This window comes from Empidonax traillii, unplaced genomic scaffold, assembly GCF_003031625.1.
Source record: "Empidonax traillii isolate 1590-97213 ecotype Southwest subspecies unplaced genomic scaffold, ASM303162v1 scaffold322:size1131127, whole genome shotgun sequence".
Classification (NCBI taxonomy): Eukaryota; Metazoa; Chordata; class Aves; order Passeriformes; family Tyrannidae; genus Empidonax; species Empidonax traillii.
In genome coordinates this window covers 122,055-137,073 of record NW_020955515.1, presented here as the reverse complement: position 1 = coordinate 137,073, position 15,019 = coordinate 122,055, and the positions used below count along the sequence as shown (strand labels likewise).

At 45.9% G+C, this 15,019-nt stretch overlaps 2 protein-coding genes across 3 annotated transcripts; one reads left to right on the top strand and one right to left on the bottom strand.

Annotated features, from left to right (window-relative positions):
- Positions 1-257: 257 nt before the first annotated feature.
- CTNS (cystinosin, lysosomal cystine transporter) lies at positions 258-7,679 on the bottom strand. 2 transcript variants are annotated; one of them, XM_027891518.1, is made up of 11 exons: positions 7,094-7,116; positions 6,881-6,954; positions 5,705-5,783; positions 5,174-5,258; positions 4,980-5,083; positions 3,885-4,016; positions 3,076-3,175; positions 2,862-2,981; positions 1,755-1,925; positions 1,434-1,551; positions 258-1,076 (listed from the first exon to the last, which is right to left on the bottom strand). In XM_027891518.1, the coding sequence occupies exons 2-11, from the start codon at positions 6,942-6,944 to the stop codon at positions 946-948; spliced, it is 1,104 nt and encodes a 367-aa protein (XP_027747319.1). In that variant the 5' UTR covers positions 6,945-6,954; positions 7,094-7,116; the 3' UTR covers positions 258-945. The 2 variants fall into 2 exon arrangements, with proteins under 2 accessions (XP_027747319.1, XP_027747318.1); XM_027891517.1 differs by lacking the exon at positions 7,094-7,116 and adding an exon at positions 7,373-7,679 and having other exon boundaries at positions 260-1,076.
- Positions 7,680-7,804: 125 nt separating this feature from the next.
- Positions 7,805-14,593, top strand: SHPK (sedoheptulokinase). Its single transcript, XM_027891516.1, has 7 exons — positions 7,805-8,028; positions 8,957-9,098; positions 10,741-10,924; positions 11,755-11,907; positions 12,969-13,144; positions 13,248-13,448; positions 14,176-14,593. Exons 1-7 carry the CDS (start codon positions 7,867-7,869, stop codon positions 14,568-14,570), a joined length of 1,413 nt encoding a protein of 470 aa, XP_027747317.1. The 5' UTR covers positions 7,805-7,866; the 3' UTR covers positions 14,571-14,593.
- Positions 14,594-15,019: the final 426 nt, after the last annotated feature.

The window sequence follows — 15,019 nt, the reverse complement described above, 5'->3', positions numbered from 1 at the left end:
CTTTTCCTTAGGCTGACACCTATTAAACACATGAGGTTTTAAGCATTCAATTATTCAAGTACAAATGCATGGATTCCCTTCTAGTTCTTTTAAAAGGTCACTTACCTTCCAAGTTCAAGACCTTAATCTCTACCTAAAGTACCACGTGTAGTCAGAAAGTTGCCCAGGAACAAAAGCTGATGCTTAAACTCTAATCATGGGGCTGTTAACATGGCCCACTCCTTTGATAAATCTTTAATCTTTACCATCCACCCATCAGGATTTAAGGCATGTCAGTACAACTGAGCAAAATGAAGTTAGCAACCAGAAGTATTCTGAGCTCTTGTCTTAGCACCTTTGAAAATGCTTTCAGTGAAATAGGAACAGAAATGAGAATACAGTTTCTGCTTCTTAGAATTTTTTTAATAGAGTTAAAATTTGAATATTTGTGCATTTATTACCAACTCCATTATTGTTGTGTCCCACTCTGGCTGTTAACTGCCAGCCTGAGTGGTGCTGTGAGCTGTCTGAGGAGTCTGCAGCAGCGCTTGGATCCACAGTCTTCAGTCACTGCATTAAGATATTAAGTGGTTGCTCGAACAAGATCTGAGATTTTTGGAAGACAGAACTCTGTTCTTTGTGCTTCACTCCCAATCAGGAAGACATCATTCTGGTCTTTCCCTTCCCTGTTGTTAATGAAAAAATAGCCACGTGTTGCTTGGAGTGCTCAAGCTAAAACCGTGTGTGCAGCTTCCACAGGCACGAGTCTCCCCTGTGCAGGTGGTGGCCAGAGAGCTTGTCTGTCCTTAAGGCATCTGGTAATCAGTGTTTGGCAAGGCAACATTCCACACCAGAGAGGATCAAATTATAGACAGAGATCAGGATCAGGATTCCTGGTGACTGGCAGCAGGAATCTTGAAAGCCCTCAGCCAGTGTAGGGGCGAGTTCAGTTTAAAGTGATGTTTGTTATTCACAAGGTTCATACCCTCGTCTCCTGTAAAGGCAGTAGTGCTGGACCATAAAAACAATATCAAAGATGATGGAGAAGACACCCAGGCCAAACTTGGTTGGATCTCCAAAGATTAACTTCCACTCATCTGTCAAACACAAAATTAGAGTTAAGTCTAACTCCTCAAGTGCAGTCTTGTCTCAAGACTATGAGGCCATGCCACGCATGTTAGAGAAGTTCATGATTATTACCTTAGACACACCTTAGGACTGACTGGAGTTCACATCTTATGCAAAGCTAATTAATAACTGTTCCTGTGGTTTCTTCAGAACAGCTACTTCATTTTGTATCTTGAGGGGGTATGAGCGGATTCTTTATTCCTTGTAAAAGAACAACTCCCCATACCAGAGCACAAACACCATTCTCCTGAGATAACCTGCTGGTTTACAGCTGGTCTTGTATCACCCCATGAAGAAAGGCCCCAGCAGCTCAGTTCCAGGCTTACCATTGTTGTATGACTGCAGAAACATCTGGAGAAGGCTGAAGCTTCCACCAGTGAAGTCCAGTAACACATTCCCAATGCTCCAGCCCTCAGTGCTTTTCCGATGGAAGTTCATGTACGCCTGGGAGTGTAACACAGAGTCAGTCAGTGTGTCATGCACGGCCATTGCAGATGAATATTTAAGCAGCTTCAGGTATAACTGTGCTGGTTTTGTCACAAAAAGCCTTAATAAATAATCATTGGTGGTTTAGTGTAGCCAGACTTTCAAGAGCACACACTGCAGGCTTGAGAACATAGCATAAAAGCAAAGGAGTTCAGATTTACCTGAGGAAAATATTTTATCAGTGTGACTGCCAACTTGATGTAGGAGAAGCAGAATAAGAACTGTAGCCAAGTCATCTCCTCAGCTGCAGCAAGGAACAGTGTTGTGAAGGTGAAGATCCATGCAAGTGCCAGTAATCCAACAACAACTTTGGACACTTTCTGCCCCTCTCTCTGAAACAGAAACACGGATAGAGTTTGGTCTGGTCATAAATCCCCAGACACCGAGATCCAGTCTGCCCATGACTGTGCAACACTGCAGTCCAAACCTGTTTGACCAGTTAGGCTGGTACCACAAGGGAACTTCAAAATTAGGCAAGTGCTACAGCAACCAGGTGTAGGTTTGCAAGAGCTGATGAGCAATATTCATATCAATATTTTGAAACACTGTTGTCCCCTGAGTAAGGGGGAAACAATTCTGGAGTATTTATAGTGCATGGTCTGTAACAATCTCCCAATTTCAGTCTGATGATATAAAGAGTTCCTATATATCCAAAAGGCTGATAATGCCATTATGGTAAAAGATTTATGGTTGCTTTCTAAATGTTCACTTGAAATGACTGTTGCACCTGGCAGTGGGGACAGATGGGCTCTTACAGTTTTGGGTTTAGCATCACCAAAGGAAGAACCCCAAGAGAGAAACAGTTACCACCTTGTTCAGCTCAGAGGCTTTTACATGAGAATTAAACAAAGAACCACCTGACTGTAAAAATCAATGTCTCACCTGAAAAAGTGTGAATTGTAAAAGGGCATTTACAGCTGTTTCAGGATAAAAGAAGCTGGAAAAAAGCTGCAAGTTTGAACAGCTGTAATCTATATGCTGGCTAGAGATCTGCTTGGGAACTTTGTGAACCTGCTGTTTGCCTCAGTTGTTATGAGTCCCTAAGGAGTTTACTTACAAGCTCAGAACATCCATAAGGCTGAAGCAGATACGGTCAGTGGAGTTGTTGCTAACTTAGGAAGATGAAGGCAGCTGGATTGTGAAGCCTGGCTGCCGGGAAGGCAGTGAAAGTGCAGTGAGGAGGATTTTGGAGCCCCAAAGGAGCGCTGAGGTGCCCGGCAGAGGGAGCTCTGCCAGAGCCCACAGGTGAGCCCAGCACCCAGACCCACCTCATAGATGCAGCACTGAATGATGGTGAGAAGAGTCAGAGCTACTGCGTGGAGGCTGAAGAAAACATCATTGATGGCCACGGGGTTCACCCCGCTGGGATAACTGACCAGGAATTCCTCCTAAAGGTAAGAGAAACCAAAACCAGCCACATGTCTTAATGCCCTCCTGTAGATACCCAACCCCAGGCAAGTATTTAGAGAGAATCATGCTCACCTTAATCAAGGGAATCCAGAAGAGGCCAACGTTAAACACACTGTATGCTATAAAGCCAGTCAAGTTTAATGCTATAAAGTCAAAGCTTAGGCCAACAACACTGGAGTAGGGGAGAAAAATAAAAAAGAGAAACATGATCAGAGCATTACAGGCAGTTCCAGGGACAGCTTGACCCTAAAATGTACTGATTTATAGGCAATTTCTGATTAAGCAAAAGCCTCAGGCATTGTGACAACACAATGCTGTGGGCTCATGAGGAAGCAAGGTGCAGTAACACAGCTCTCACTGACCAGGTTGTGTCCCTGCTGTTTAACTTGACCCCTCCATAAGTTCAGCTTGTCTGATAAAGCCATTCCAGCCTGAAGCACTAGTGCATCTCTGCCAGAATAAATGCTTTAGTTCTCATATATAAGAACGTTTCTACTTAGAGTCACTTAGTTTAAGGGGAGCTGGCCTAATGATGACACTGCAAGGAAGGGTCTGAGAAACAGCTCTCAAGGCTGCAGTCTTTGAAAATGATCACAACAACTGGCTCAGGCAGATGATTTGCAACATCACACCAAATGGGGAAGTCTCCTCTACCACAATTCAGTACTGGATGCCAAACCTTAGGATCAGGTGTCCATAGGATGCATTTAGTTTCCTCTAACCTGCATGTATAAAAGCTCACTGGGGCTGCAATTTGCCCTGTTTTTTTCCCCATCATTCCATGGCTAATTCACAGTAACCGAGATGGATGTAACTGAAGCTACAAACAGGATTTGCAGGAGTGCTTAAGTGACTTGCAAACACATCCTAAGTCTCTTTACCTTTTTCGTCGCCAGTTCTCAAAGAGCTGAGGGTAAAAGGAGATGGACCAGGCAACGAAATAGATCCAGCCAATCACCTCATCAGCATATCTCACTATGATGCTGTGGATCACTTGGAATTGAATCCTAGGTCTGATGGTTGATGCAAAAAGAAGTAGTTAATTCATCTGCTCACACTTTTTTCAGGAAATTTTTGTCTTGCTCTGCTTTGAGAGAGGAAATAGAGTTCAGGTGTTGAGGCAAGACAATAAAGATTCAGTTGATTGCAACTGAGTCGCTCCCCTTCTCTTTAGTGTCCTTGTTATGTCTGGGACAGCTCCCACTCCTACCTCCCTTTCCTTCTGGCCTGATTATTTCCTTTCCATATCTATACCACAGGAATGTTCAAAAAGATCATCTCTTGCCTATGGCTTCCACTCTCCTACCACAAGGTTCTGTCAGGCAAGAGAGAGTTGCACTTTCCCCGCTCTGTCAGCAAAGCCTCATGATCGTGGCCCCGTCCTGTGAGCGTCCCACGTGCTCACCTCTGCCTTTGCTTCGAGTCTCAAAAGCAGAAGCAAAACCAGGAAGTAAAACAGGAGCATCTTGTTGCTCAGTAACATCTGGGCAGCAAGTAAATATAGTCCAGCTTTCTACATCGTGCTGGACTTTTCCTGGGAGGGAGAACTGGCACCTGTGAGCAGAGGGTTGCCCTAAACTAGAAAGCAAAGCACCTGCATGTCATGGTGGTGATGTGACAGCTGCACCAGGCTGTTAGAAATCCAGAGCAAAGCCTGCACAGAAGGATCAGTGTCCCCCTGGAACATCGACAACCAAACGCTTCCCAGACTGGAAAATCTGGCAGGTAGTTTTCATGCTTTTGGGAAGGGTTATTAAAACCAGACTGAGGAGCTGTGATAACTCAGTTATCTAGTAATTAAATCTAAAACACCAAGAAACTCTGCTTCCATGCTCTCTCTTTATCTGAACACCCTAGGGGTTTGCCGGAGGTTATCACATCATCTCAACTACATCCCACTTTACAAGGAGGGAATAGTTACCCCAAAGTTTAGGAAGCTATAGGAGAGTAAGCGGAACTAAAAAACAGCTTCTCACCCAGTTAAGTTGGAATTAGTGGCATAAAGATAAACTGTTACTTGTCCAACATCATCTGCTTTCACTTGGAAGTCTGCTTTAGTGTGACCTGCAGGGAACTGTACCTGCAAGGCAAAGTGGAGGGAAGAGAAAGGAATTGCATCACACCAGCAGGAGCCTTTTGTTTAAGGTCACAAGTCTGTTCAGGCACTTACTTCACCAGGCAGTTCAACGATGGTGCTGTTCTTTGAGGAGTGTGTAATATTAAAAGTTATCACCAGTGTCTCATTTAATGGAGCCCTGTGAAGGCAGAAGAAACAAGTTAGGCTGGTGCCTGAGTTCAGAGATTGCTGCAGGGATGTGGGGGAGTATCTGCTAAGCCCTCTCAGCAATGAGCAGCCCACGCACAGCAGTCCCTGCCTGGTACTCAGAGGAACACCAGCACCCAAGTGTGTGAGAATTGTACTGGTTCTTTTATCTGAACTAGAGAGGGCGGGGTGATGAAGGACAGAAATTACAGCAGTAAGACAAAACAAAAAACCCCTAAGAAAACCCCTCTCCAAGTGACACAGTCCTGCACGTCTTTCCTAGAGAACTCCACTGACCATTTGTCCTTGAGGTTTTCCTTCCAGGAAATGCAAGTTTCTCTTTGGCATCAATTTTTAGAAATGGAGGAACTGTACATTCACTTATGGAATACAGCTCCTTGTTCCAAAGGGAAAGTAAAGCTGCAATCATGATTTTACCTCAGAGAGATGGTGACGTTTGTTGAACTTCCACTTTCCAAAGAAACCACTTCAGGGACAGACAATACAATGACTCCATCTGAGGGGGGGAAAAAAAAAAAACACAAACACCCACACAAATCTCAATTACTATGAACAGCTCCTTCAGAAGAACAACCTATTTTCTTTTGGGCCATAGACATTTTGTCAACTGGTACCTGCAGTATCAGATCAATCACATTAGTACACAAGAAACACAGCAAAGGGAGTACAGCAACTAAAGGTGCTGAAGTTAAGGTGACTAAACAACTTAAAAGGAGAAGTAAATAACTCACTTGAACACATTGCAAGGAAGCAATTTAAATATGTGAAGTGCAACAGAAGTTCATGCCAAGTGAAGGCCGTAGAACACTGCAAACCCACATTGATTCTTGATGTGATCCTAGTAATCTAAGAGTCATAAATGCCCAAAATTTAGTTTAAAATTCCTTCTTGGATCACAAATTCAAACAAGGTACCTAGATGTCCAAGGGAATGTACATTTACTATCTTAACACTTCAAGAATCTCAAGCACCTTACTCACAGTGCTCTGAAATATTGAATTAAGGGCTGCATTGTACAACAACCCAGCTATGTTCTACCACATCACGCTTTAGGAGAGGCCAAGATTCCAAGTGCCAGGACAACCACTATCAAAACCTTAAACTGGTCAGACATCATCAGTTTTGCCATGTGGAATCCAAGCCTATTTTATTCATTGTGTGTTTAAAAGGCACAAGAGACAAGGGGAAAGAACATAGAGCTATGTAAAAATAAGACCAGAAATGGAGAGAGAACACAGTTTGCACAGATTGGCCTGGACACTTTTTTTTTCCCCCCCTGTTGCCACATATTACACAGTGTTCCTAAGAAGATTATTTCGGTGCAGAGGAGGTCCTCAGCTTATCTCTGGCTGCATCCCAGGCAGTATTAAATCTGCTTCCACAGATTTTGGAGCGTGAGACGAGGGCTCCCCCACAGAGGTGCCTGGGCACAGCACTGACACCAAGCCAAGGTGAGGTGTGAGAGAAGAGCTGATGGGAACGTGGCCCAGGTATCCCTGGAGAGCTGTAATGGGATAACCGGAGAGCTGCCCACTTCCACCTCTTGATGGTCTGGAGCCCCGCGGGGCCAAACTGGGATGACCCAACACTCACCGCCAGGCCCCGGCAGCACGAGAAAGAGGCTCAGCAGAGCGGGGAGCAGGTACCTCGTCCTCATGGTGGAAAAGCTGCGGAGAAAGCGGGGAGAAGCTTTGCTGAGGTCCCACAGCCCATCCCCTCGGGCGGCAGCCGAGGCAAATACCCCCCTCCCAGCACCGCGGCCCCCACCCCGGCCGAGGGACCCTCAGCACCCCTCAGAGAGCACACCGACCTCCAAGCCCCTCTGTGTGCCCGGACTTCCCGGGGGCATCTTTACGTTTTTACCTCAGCGCTTGTCCCGTGAGGGACCCCCCTCCCAACCCCAACGCGCGGGAACTACAAATCTCGGCAGCCCCCGCGCCTCCGCCAGCCCCCCGCGGCTGGCAGCGCGCCGCGGGGCACGCTGGGACTTGTAGTCCCGCCGCCCTCCCCTCGGGAGCCCCGGCGGAGCGGGGCACCCGCTGGTTTGGTATACGCGGCCGTACCGGGGAGCCTGCGGACACCCACCTCCTTCAGCGCCCGGCGCCGTCCCGGCTCTTCCCTTTTCAGCTCTCACGTGAGGCGATCGCCCGTGGACTCCCCGCCCAGCGCCCACCGCGCCGCTGCGGCCGCCCCCGAGGCCATCTTGGGTGTGGCGGAGCGGGTGTGTGAGGGGGGAGAGCCCCGAGCTGGGACAGGGCGGGTCGGGCGCCGTCCTGGTTTGATTTTTGTCAAGTCTGGTTTTCGACAAAAAGTCTGGCTTGAGGGTGCGCGTGTCAGCCGGGAGGGCTGGGGAGGGGGCGGTTTGTCACAGGTCCAGGGGGTAGTGGCTGGCGAGCGCTGAGGGCGAGGCACCCTCATCCTGAGGGCGAAGTCCAGATCGCGCTGCTCCCTCGTCCCTGCGAGCCCACACCGCGTGTGCTCTCGGCTCTTGGAGGGCAGGTAAACCCCTCCGGGGCGCAGGGAGCCGTGTCGGTCCCCCTGGATGCGGTGGGCAAGCTGACAGCAGTCCCCTCAGGGCCATGGCGGGCAGCCCTGAGCCCAGCTGTGTGCTGGGCATAGACCTGGGCACCACGTCGGTGAAGGCGGCCCTGGTGACAGGGACAGAGCGGGGGCTGGCGGTGGCACAGAGCTGCTCCAGGGAGACGCAGGCACACACCGATAGCCTGGAAGCTGGACCGCAGGTAAGGGCTGGCAGGGAACACTGACACCAGTCTTGCCTTGTAGCGCCTGGGTTTTGCCACGCTGTGCAGATTCCGGTGGCTTTCTTGGATTGTTTTATGCCGAGATTGACACATGGTTGCCGCATGTTTATGGATACCTGAAAGTAGAGTTAAAACACTCCCTGTTCGCTGTTCAAGGAAGTCAGGTAGAGCTGCTTGATTTAAGAAAGACCCAGGTTTTGGAAAGTTGCCCAGGACAATCTGAAACTATTCTCCCATGAACCACCACCTTGTCTTTGACACTCCCAGTCAGGGAACAGCAACCACTTGCCAACTGGAAGGGTATTATGTACTTTAATGAGAGATGGAATCATAACTGGAAATTCCCGGTGGAAATAACCGGGAACATGTACTATAAAAGATCTTTTCATCCATTGTGTTGGTCAGTCTAAAAAAAAGGATGAATCAGAATCATAAAAAATGTGCATCAGCATTCCTCTGGCCTAGTATTGTAGTGAGTACAGGGCCAATTTCTAAACAAAGATACCAAACAGGCCAATCCTCCTCCCCACAGCCACATTTGTGCAGCCAAAAGTACCTAAGCACAAAGTTCACATTTATCTGTAGACTAATATTTGAGTAGTTATGTTTGTAATCTTGATACTGGTCTGTCACAAAGTAGTTTGAACCTTTGAAAGTGTGAAAGCTGCAATAGAACTTCTTGAGGCACAGTTTGTTCAGTTTGATGAGCAGATCAGTTTGCTGGGTAGTTTTAGGAGTAAAATATCCAGAAGTGAAATATCAACATCATGAAAATCAACAGTGAGTGGATAGGGAAGAGCTTTAGGACGATGTAAAGGAGGCTGCATGCCTGTCAGAACACATGGATAATCCTCTTTATGAGGAAAATGAAGAGCAGTATTTAATATCTGATGCTTTCTGCTTGCAGGGAATGGAGCAGGATGTCCAGAGAATAATAAGAGCACTGAATGAGTGTGTGGCTGCTCTACCTCAGCAGCAGCTCCGGAGAGTCACCCACATTGGGATTTCAGGACAAATGCATGGGGTTGTGTTTTGGAAAAGTGATAAAGGTAACATTAATTCTTTAACATCCCATAATTACTGTAGTTAATGATATTGTTTGCACGGATTATTTAAAGGATTTAGTCTAATGAGACCCCTGCAGAGTCAGCAATTACATGAAGGAGGAATGACATATTTGTGGCTTGTTAGTTGTGAATAACTGTCATCTGTCCAGCATCTCCATAACTTTCTGGTTTCTTCCCCTCAAAAAATCCCAAACCGTTTCTTTCCTAGGATATCCTGGACTGTCATGTTGCATTCATTTTGTTGCTTGTGCTTCTCTTAGTGGGAGCTGAGAAAGGACTGTGGTCATGATTCTGGATGCTCAGCTGCTTGGCAAGACCTCAGAAACAAAATCAGCTGCAGTGGGGTGGTCACGTGGGGCTTGACTGTGCAAATACCCAGATGATCCTTGGGATAGTGAGGATACTGGAAAAATCCAGGCCTTGGATTGCCAGCCCTCTGAGACAGGGATGGATTATCTTCTTACCTTATAAACCTGCTGAAGTCTAAAGCTTCCAGAGTGTGGTTCCATGTCTTCTTTCTTTTTACCTTATGATGTGCATGTAATCTGAACAATTATATATAAATGCAGTTATACAAGTCTTGCTGTAATAGGGTTTATGCAGATTAAGCAAAGATTTATTGTGAACCATAGATTAGATTTCCCAAAAGTGCTACTCATTGCCTGTCAGAAATTGTCAGGGCCTTAATTGCTTGAAGAGACACTCTGCTATTCCTTTCTGGCTGTAATTTTATGTTAAATTCTAAAATGATTAGAAAGAAAGAAATCCAAAGGCTGATGGACTGAAGGAGTTGTTTTGCTTTCCACGTGTCCCAAGAGCTGCATAACAAAGCCTCATGGGTTCATAGACATAGGTTCTTATGTCATATTGGTAAATATTTTATGTCCTGAAGCCACATGCCTCTTTAGTTTCATTTCTGTCAAGTGAAAGAGGGTGTTTGCTCTCATTTGTTTTGAGTGGACTAAGTGGATCCAGGACCCTTTGGGACACAAATAAAAAATTTTAAAAGCATCCTTTGGGGTTAGAATTATGGTTAATAATATTTCTTAGAATCCATTTCAAACTAGAAAAGCAAACCAATTGGAAATTCAGTTCAGGCAGTCTTGATTGAACAGGGAATTAAGGGAACAAGCAAGAGCATGTTGACTTAAAAGGTGATAAAACTTGGTGCTGTCTGTCATGGGCAGTTTGTTGCTACCACAGCATTCTCCAGGTTGTGATGTGACAGATCCTGGTTGAGGTTTCTAAGTGAGAGCTGCCATATCAGCTCCTTGGCTCCCATAGCACAGCTGTGGTTGGGGTTTTTTTTTGTGTCTCACCTGCTATTTAAGTATCTTTAATATCTCAAGAGGTAAGTGGCTTGATCCTTCAGGCACTAGGAGTGCTCAGAGAAAAGGAAGGGCTTGGATACCATGCTCTGTTTGAGGAAAGGATGACTGGCATTATGAAGTAATCTGGGGCTGAAAAACCATGACCAAATAATTTGATTACAGTCTCTGCTGGTTCTCTTTCTGCCCTTTTTCCAGTATGTTGAACAAATTATCAAGCCTGTCCAGAAATGAGGGATGCCAGGCAGGCTGCACTGCAGGGAGTCACTGGATTTCTTGGATACTTTGTGTTTCAGGTTGCAAGTGGAGCGAGTGTGGCACAGGCCCTGCCTTTGAGCCACAGTTCATCAGTCACCTGGTGACTTGGCAGGACGGCCGCTGCAGCCCCACCTTCCTCTCCTCCCTTCCTGTGCCACAGTCACACGTGAGCCTGGCCTCAGGATTTGGATGTGCCACGATCTACTGGTATTTGAAGAAGAGGTACGTTGCTTTTCCAAATGTGCTGCTGTGTCAGGCAGTTCCTCATCTTGAATTTATGTGGCAATTGCTATTCCTGTAATGCTGCTGCAGGCTGAGGGGCTGAATTTCTCTGTAATCATGCTCTTAATTAAGTAGTCAAACAGTATTTAAAATGGCAGTGTTTAATATAAACTGTGTGCAACTGAGCACACGGGAGTCTCTGACCTCATAACGTTACTACAGATTTTTAACAAAAAGAAAAGCTTCTGGCCATGTGGTAACAGAAGCTTTAAAGCATCACAGAATAACTGTAGTCCACTGTACCGGTCAGAGGAGCTCTGCTGATGCACTTTGAACACTGTCATTTTGCCTTGTGCTCTTTGTGAAAAGCACCAACATGCCTAAAACAGTCACAGAGTGCTTGGTCTGGTTGCTGCCAGATGCTAAAACAAAAAGCCTCTAAATTAATTTCAGTTCCTTCCTTCCCCAGACGCTGAGCTCCTCATGAGGTGTTATGAGTGCTCTGCTTTGCTGAGGCATGTTTGCAGAGGATGTAATTTTTCACTTATGACTTGGCATCAGCAAGGTTTGCTCTTCAGTTTCATCTTCCTCAAAGAGCCAGTGTCTTCCTCTGCAATGAGCATTTATTTTGCCTATTTATTTCAAGTTCCATTTAAAACAAACAAACAAACAAACCAACAAAATGCAGGTTGATCACTGAGGTGGCAGTTTAATTTTTAGATGAGATGAGACCATGTGTCAAGTTCTCTGTAGCAATGGAAGTTGTCTTACTCCCACTGCCTTAAAGCAAAAAAACCCTCACTTGTTTTTTAAAATGTCTTGTTTAAAAGTCCAGATTTTCTGAAAGCTTATGATGCAGCTGCCACTATCCAGGACTACGTGGTTGCCATGTTGTGTGACCTGAAGAAGCCACTCATGTCTGTCCAGAATGCTACCAGCTGGGGGTATTTTAATTCCAGAAGCAAAAGCTGGAATACTGACATGTAAGTGCCAAGGTCATTCAATGGGGCCTCTTTGGGCCCTGAGTGTCAATGTGCTACAGATTAAAATGGGTCACAGTTACTCCTAATTAATTGTGGCCTGTACTGCTGAACCATTGAGAGTTTGCTCTGTTTTGGGAAGTGTAACTGTTTAAATCTTGTAAAAGCTGGCACAGTATTTGTAGAAGTACCTCCCAGCAGCAGAGCTCAGACACCCATAACTGTTCTCTCCTTTTCCACGGTGGGATGGGGTGGGTGGGAATGGACAAGTGGATGTTGCAGCCACGTTGTTCCCTCTGTCCTGGTAAAGGCAGTTACCACTTTCTTGGTTCTTTCAGCTGAGCTCCTTCATAACTGCCAAGAGTTACTTGTGATAATACTTAAAGAGTTATTAAGCTGCAGGAAATCTTATAGGGAATCAGTTTATTTATTTACTTATTTATTTTAATGATTTACTCTTTCAGGGCTGAGTGCTAAGGCCTTATATATTCAGGGCTTAGGTTAGGCCAGGACTCCAAGGTGAAAGATCTTCTCATCAAGGTATGAAAGAGTGACAGAAACTTGCATTTTACCAACTGAACTTTTACTAATGTGGAGTTGTTGCTGTAGCACTGTAGTGTTATCTTGCAGCTGATTGCATAAGGAGTTTGTTGGATTTAACTCTTTGTGATTTGGTTTTGAAACACTAATTGCATGACAGCTTAAGTTCTTTGACACTTAGCTGCATTTTTTTGCTGTTTTTGTGAATGTCCCTTTACCCTGGAACTGCTTGTCTGTGTGTCATCAGCAGGTTAAACTTGCTGAGCACGAACTGTACAATCTTAGGTACTCATATTGCATGTAAAGGAAAACTGTTTATTCTTCTAGACTATTCCAGTTTACCCAGCCCATTGGACTGGAATGCTGCCCTTGTCCAAGACAGAGCTTTCTAAAGAGGTGAAAGCATCCATAAATCCAGAAGCCACAAGTACATGGACAGCTTCATCTGTGACTTCAAAGAGGTCTTTGTAGTCATGCCACGGTTCCCAAACTGCTTTCTTCCAATAATGTTGTTCTGATTTCAGATTGGAAAAATCCGGCTTTCCTGTTCACTTGCTTCCAGAGGTGGGAGACCCTGGAAGCATTGCAGGCAGGACAACCCGTGCATGGCATGGAATACCCAAAGGAGTAAAAGTAGGAATTGCTCTGGGAGATTTCCAGTGCTCTGTTTATTCCTGTCTGACTGAGAGGACTGATGCAGGTATGGTCATTTTGATGTCTAATTTGTTTTCCTCGTTGTCCTCCTTCAGGGATGGGATAATAAAACACTGATTATTTTCTTTTTTTTAATTTCTTTTTTCTAGTTCTTAATATCAGTACCTCTGCTCAGCTGACCATATCAATGCCTTCGGGTTTCCAGCCTCCAGAGACACCAGATCCTTCCTCAGCTGTTACTTATTTCCCCTACTTCAGTGGGGATTACTTGGCAGTGGCAGCGTCACTCAACGGGGGCAACGTGCTGGCAGCATTTGTGGGCATGGTGGCACAGTGGACAGAGGAGCTGGGTAAGTCCTTTTCAAGTTGTTCTGTCCTGCCATACAGGGAACAAGGATGTAACTCTTGGGCCAGGCTTCCTGGATCTCTGGAATTTTCCTGCTGATGAACATGCTGGGACAGTCGTGCTTGGACTCCACGTTCACGTTGCCTCTAGGTCTTCTTTGGTTTCGAGGACAGAAGAGAATTACTTTGTGCAAGTTGATTTTCACAAGGGAAAAATGGCAGATTTGAGGACAACAGCCTCTCATTTTGTGTGACTGCAGTCCAGAGGAGTCCCTTGGTTGGGTCCCTTGATTCTGCCTTTTGCAGAACTCTAAACTTCTAAGTGCTTTAAATGTGGTCTTCACAGATTGTTTAATAATCTCTTGGGTTTTGCAATGCAAAAGTAAGCTCTGAAATTGTTCTTTCAGCGAGTACTTGAGGTGAGCTCCACCTTCACAAGGAATCCAGACACTGAAGCTGCTGTCTGCCGTTAGTGCCTGCTGTTGCTTTGTGTAACTTGGCACAGTGCAGGTGACCAGGAATAGCTGTATTGCCAGGAAAGGCAGTTGCAGAGAAGGTTTTAGTATCACACATCCTAGATACAGTTGGGTGGGAGAACTGTGGTTCATGATCCTGGAAAAAACAGTCACCCTTGGGACGTGGAAAAAGATATCCAATATTTTGCTGAACAGATGGATAGGTGTCCACTGTAAGTGTCCACCAGACTAGTAACCTGGTATTTCCCATCTGCAGGACTTCAGGTCCAGGAATCTGCCATCTATACACGGATAATCCAAGCAGCCTTGGCCCAAAACCACAGCGAGCTCTCAGTCCGCCCAACCATATTTGGAGAGAGACACCTTCCCGAGCAGTTGGGATCCGTGACCAACATCGGTGCCTCTGAGCTGTCCCTGGGCCGTGTCACCAGAGCTGTGTGCCGTGGGATCATCCAGAACCTCTGCTCCATGTTCTCTGTGCAGCACCTGGTGGACACGGGCATCAGGAGGATCCTGGGCAGCGGCTCTGCCCTGGCCAGGAACGAGGTGCTGAGGCAGGAGGTGGAAAGGACTTTTCCCTTCCCCGTAGTTTATGGGAAGGATGTCGATGCTGCTGTGGGGGCTGCCATGGTGATGTTCCATAGGAAATAAAGGGCTTGTTTGGAACCGCCTGAGATGGAGCTTCTGTTTTCTTCCTGGCTGTGCAGTGTTTCTTTTCACTTCATCCTCACTCATTACAGAGGGGAAAAAACCCTGCATTTAATGTCCAATTCCCCTTCTGGGTCTGCACATTTCGGTGCTCTGCCATTCCCATTTGTGAAATGAGCAGTAATTACCACATTACATTTGTCTGAGTGACTGGGAGAGATCCATTAACTTTCTGCATAAAATGGTGCTTCACACGAGGCTCATTTTCCTGGTAGGAATATGTTTGGAAGGCCTAGGAGAGAAGAGCAGCTCTAACTTCCTCTGATGCTTTCATTAGAGACTTCTTGTCCTTAAGCTGTCTCACAATATACAGACGTAGAGCCAGCAGACCATGGTGTCAGCCTTGTCTGGGGGGGTTTGGTGGATCCTGCACAGAACAAATGCCAGTTTTC

Bases quoted from the DNA above. Each gene is read 5' to 3' on its own strand.
- CTNS (XM_027891517.1), bottom strand. From the start codon at position 6,944: ATGAGGACGAGGTACCTGCTCCCCGCTCTGCTGAGCCTCTTTCTCGTG. The intron at 2,982-3,075 runs GTGAGCATGATT...TCTTACCTTTAG, and splicing joins TCTGGATTCCCTTGATTAAG to GAGGAATTCCTGGTCAGTTA. The intron at 1,552-1,754 runs GTAAATCTGAAC...TTACACTCCCAG, and splicing joins TGATAAAATATTTTCCTCAG to GCGTACATGAACTTCCATCG.
- SHPK (XM_027891516.1), top strand. From the start codon at position 7,867: ATGGCGGGCAGCCCTGAGCCCAGCTGTGTGCTGGGCATAGACCTGGGC. The intron at 9,099-10,740 runs GTAACATTAATT...TTTGTGTTTCAG, and splicing joins GTTTTGGAAAAGTGATAAAG to GTTGCAAGTGGAGCGAGTGT. The intron at 13,449-14,175 runs GTAAGTCCTTTT...TCCCATCTGCAG, and splicing joins ACAGTGGACAGAGGAGCTGG to GACTTCAGGTCCAGGAATCT.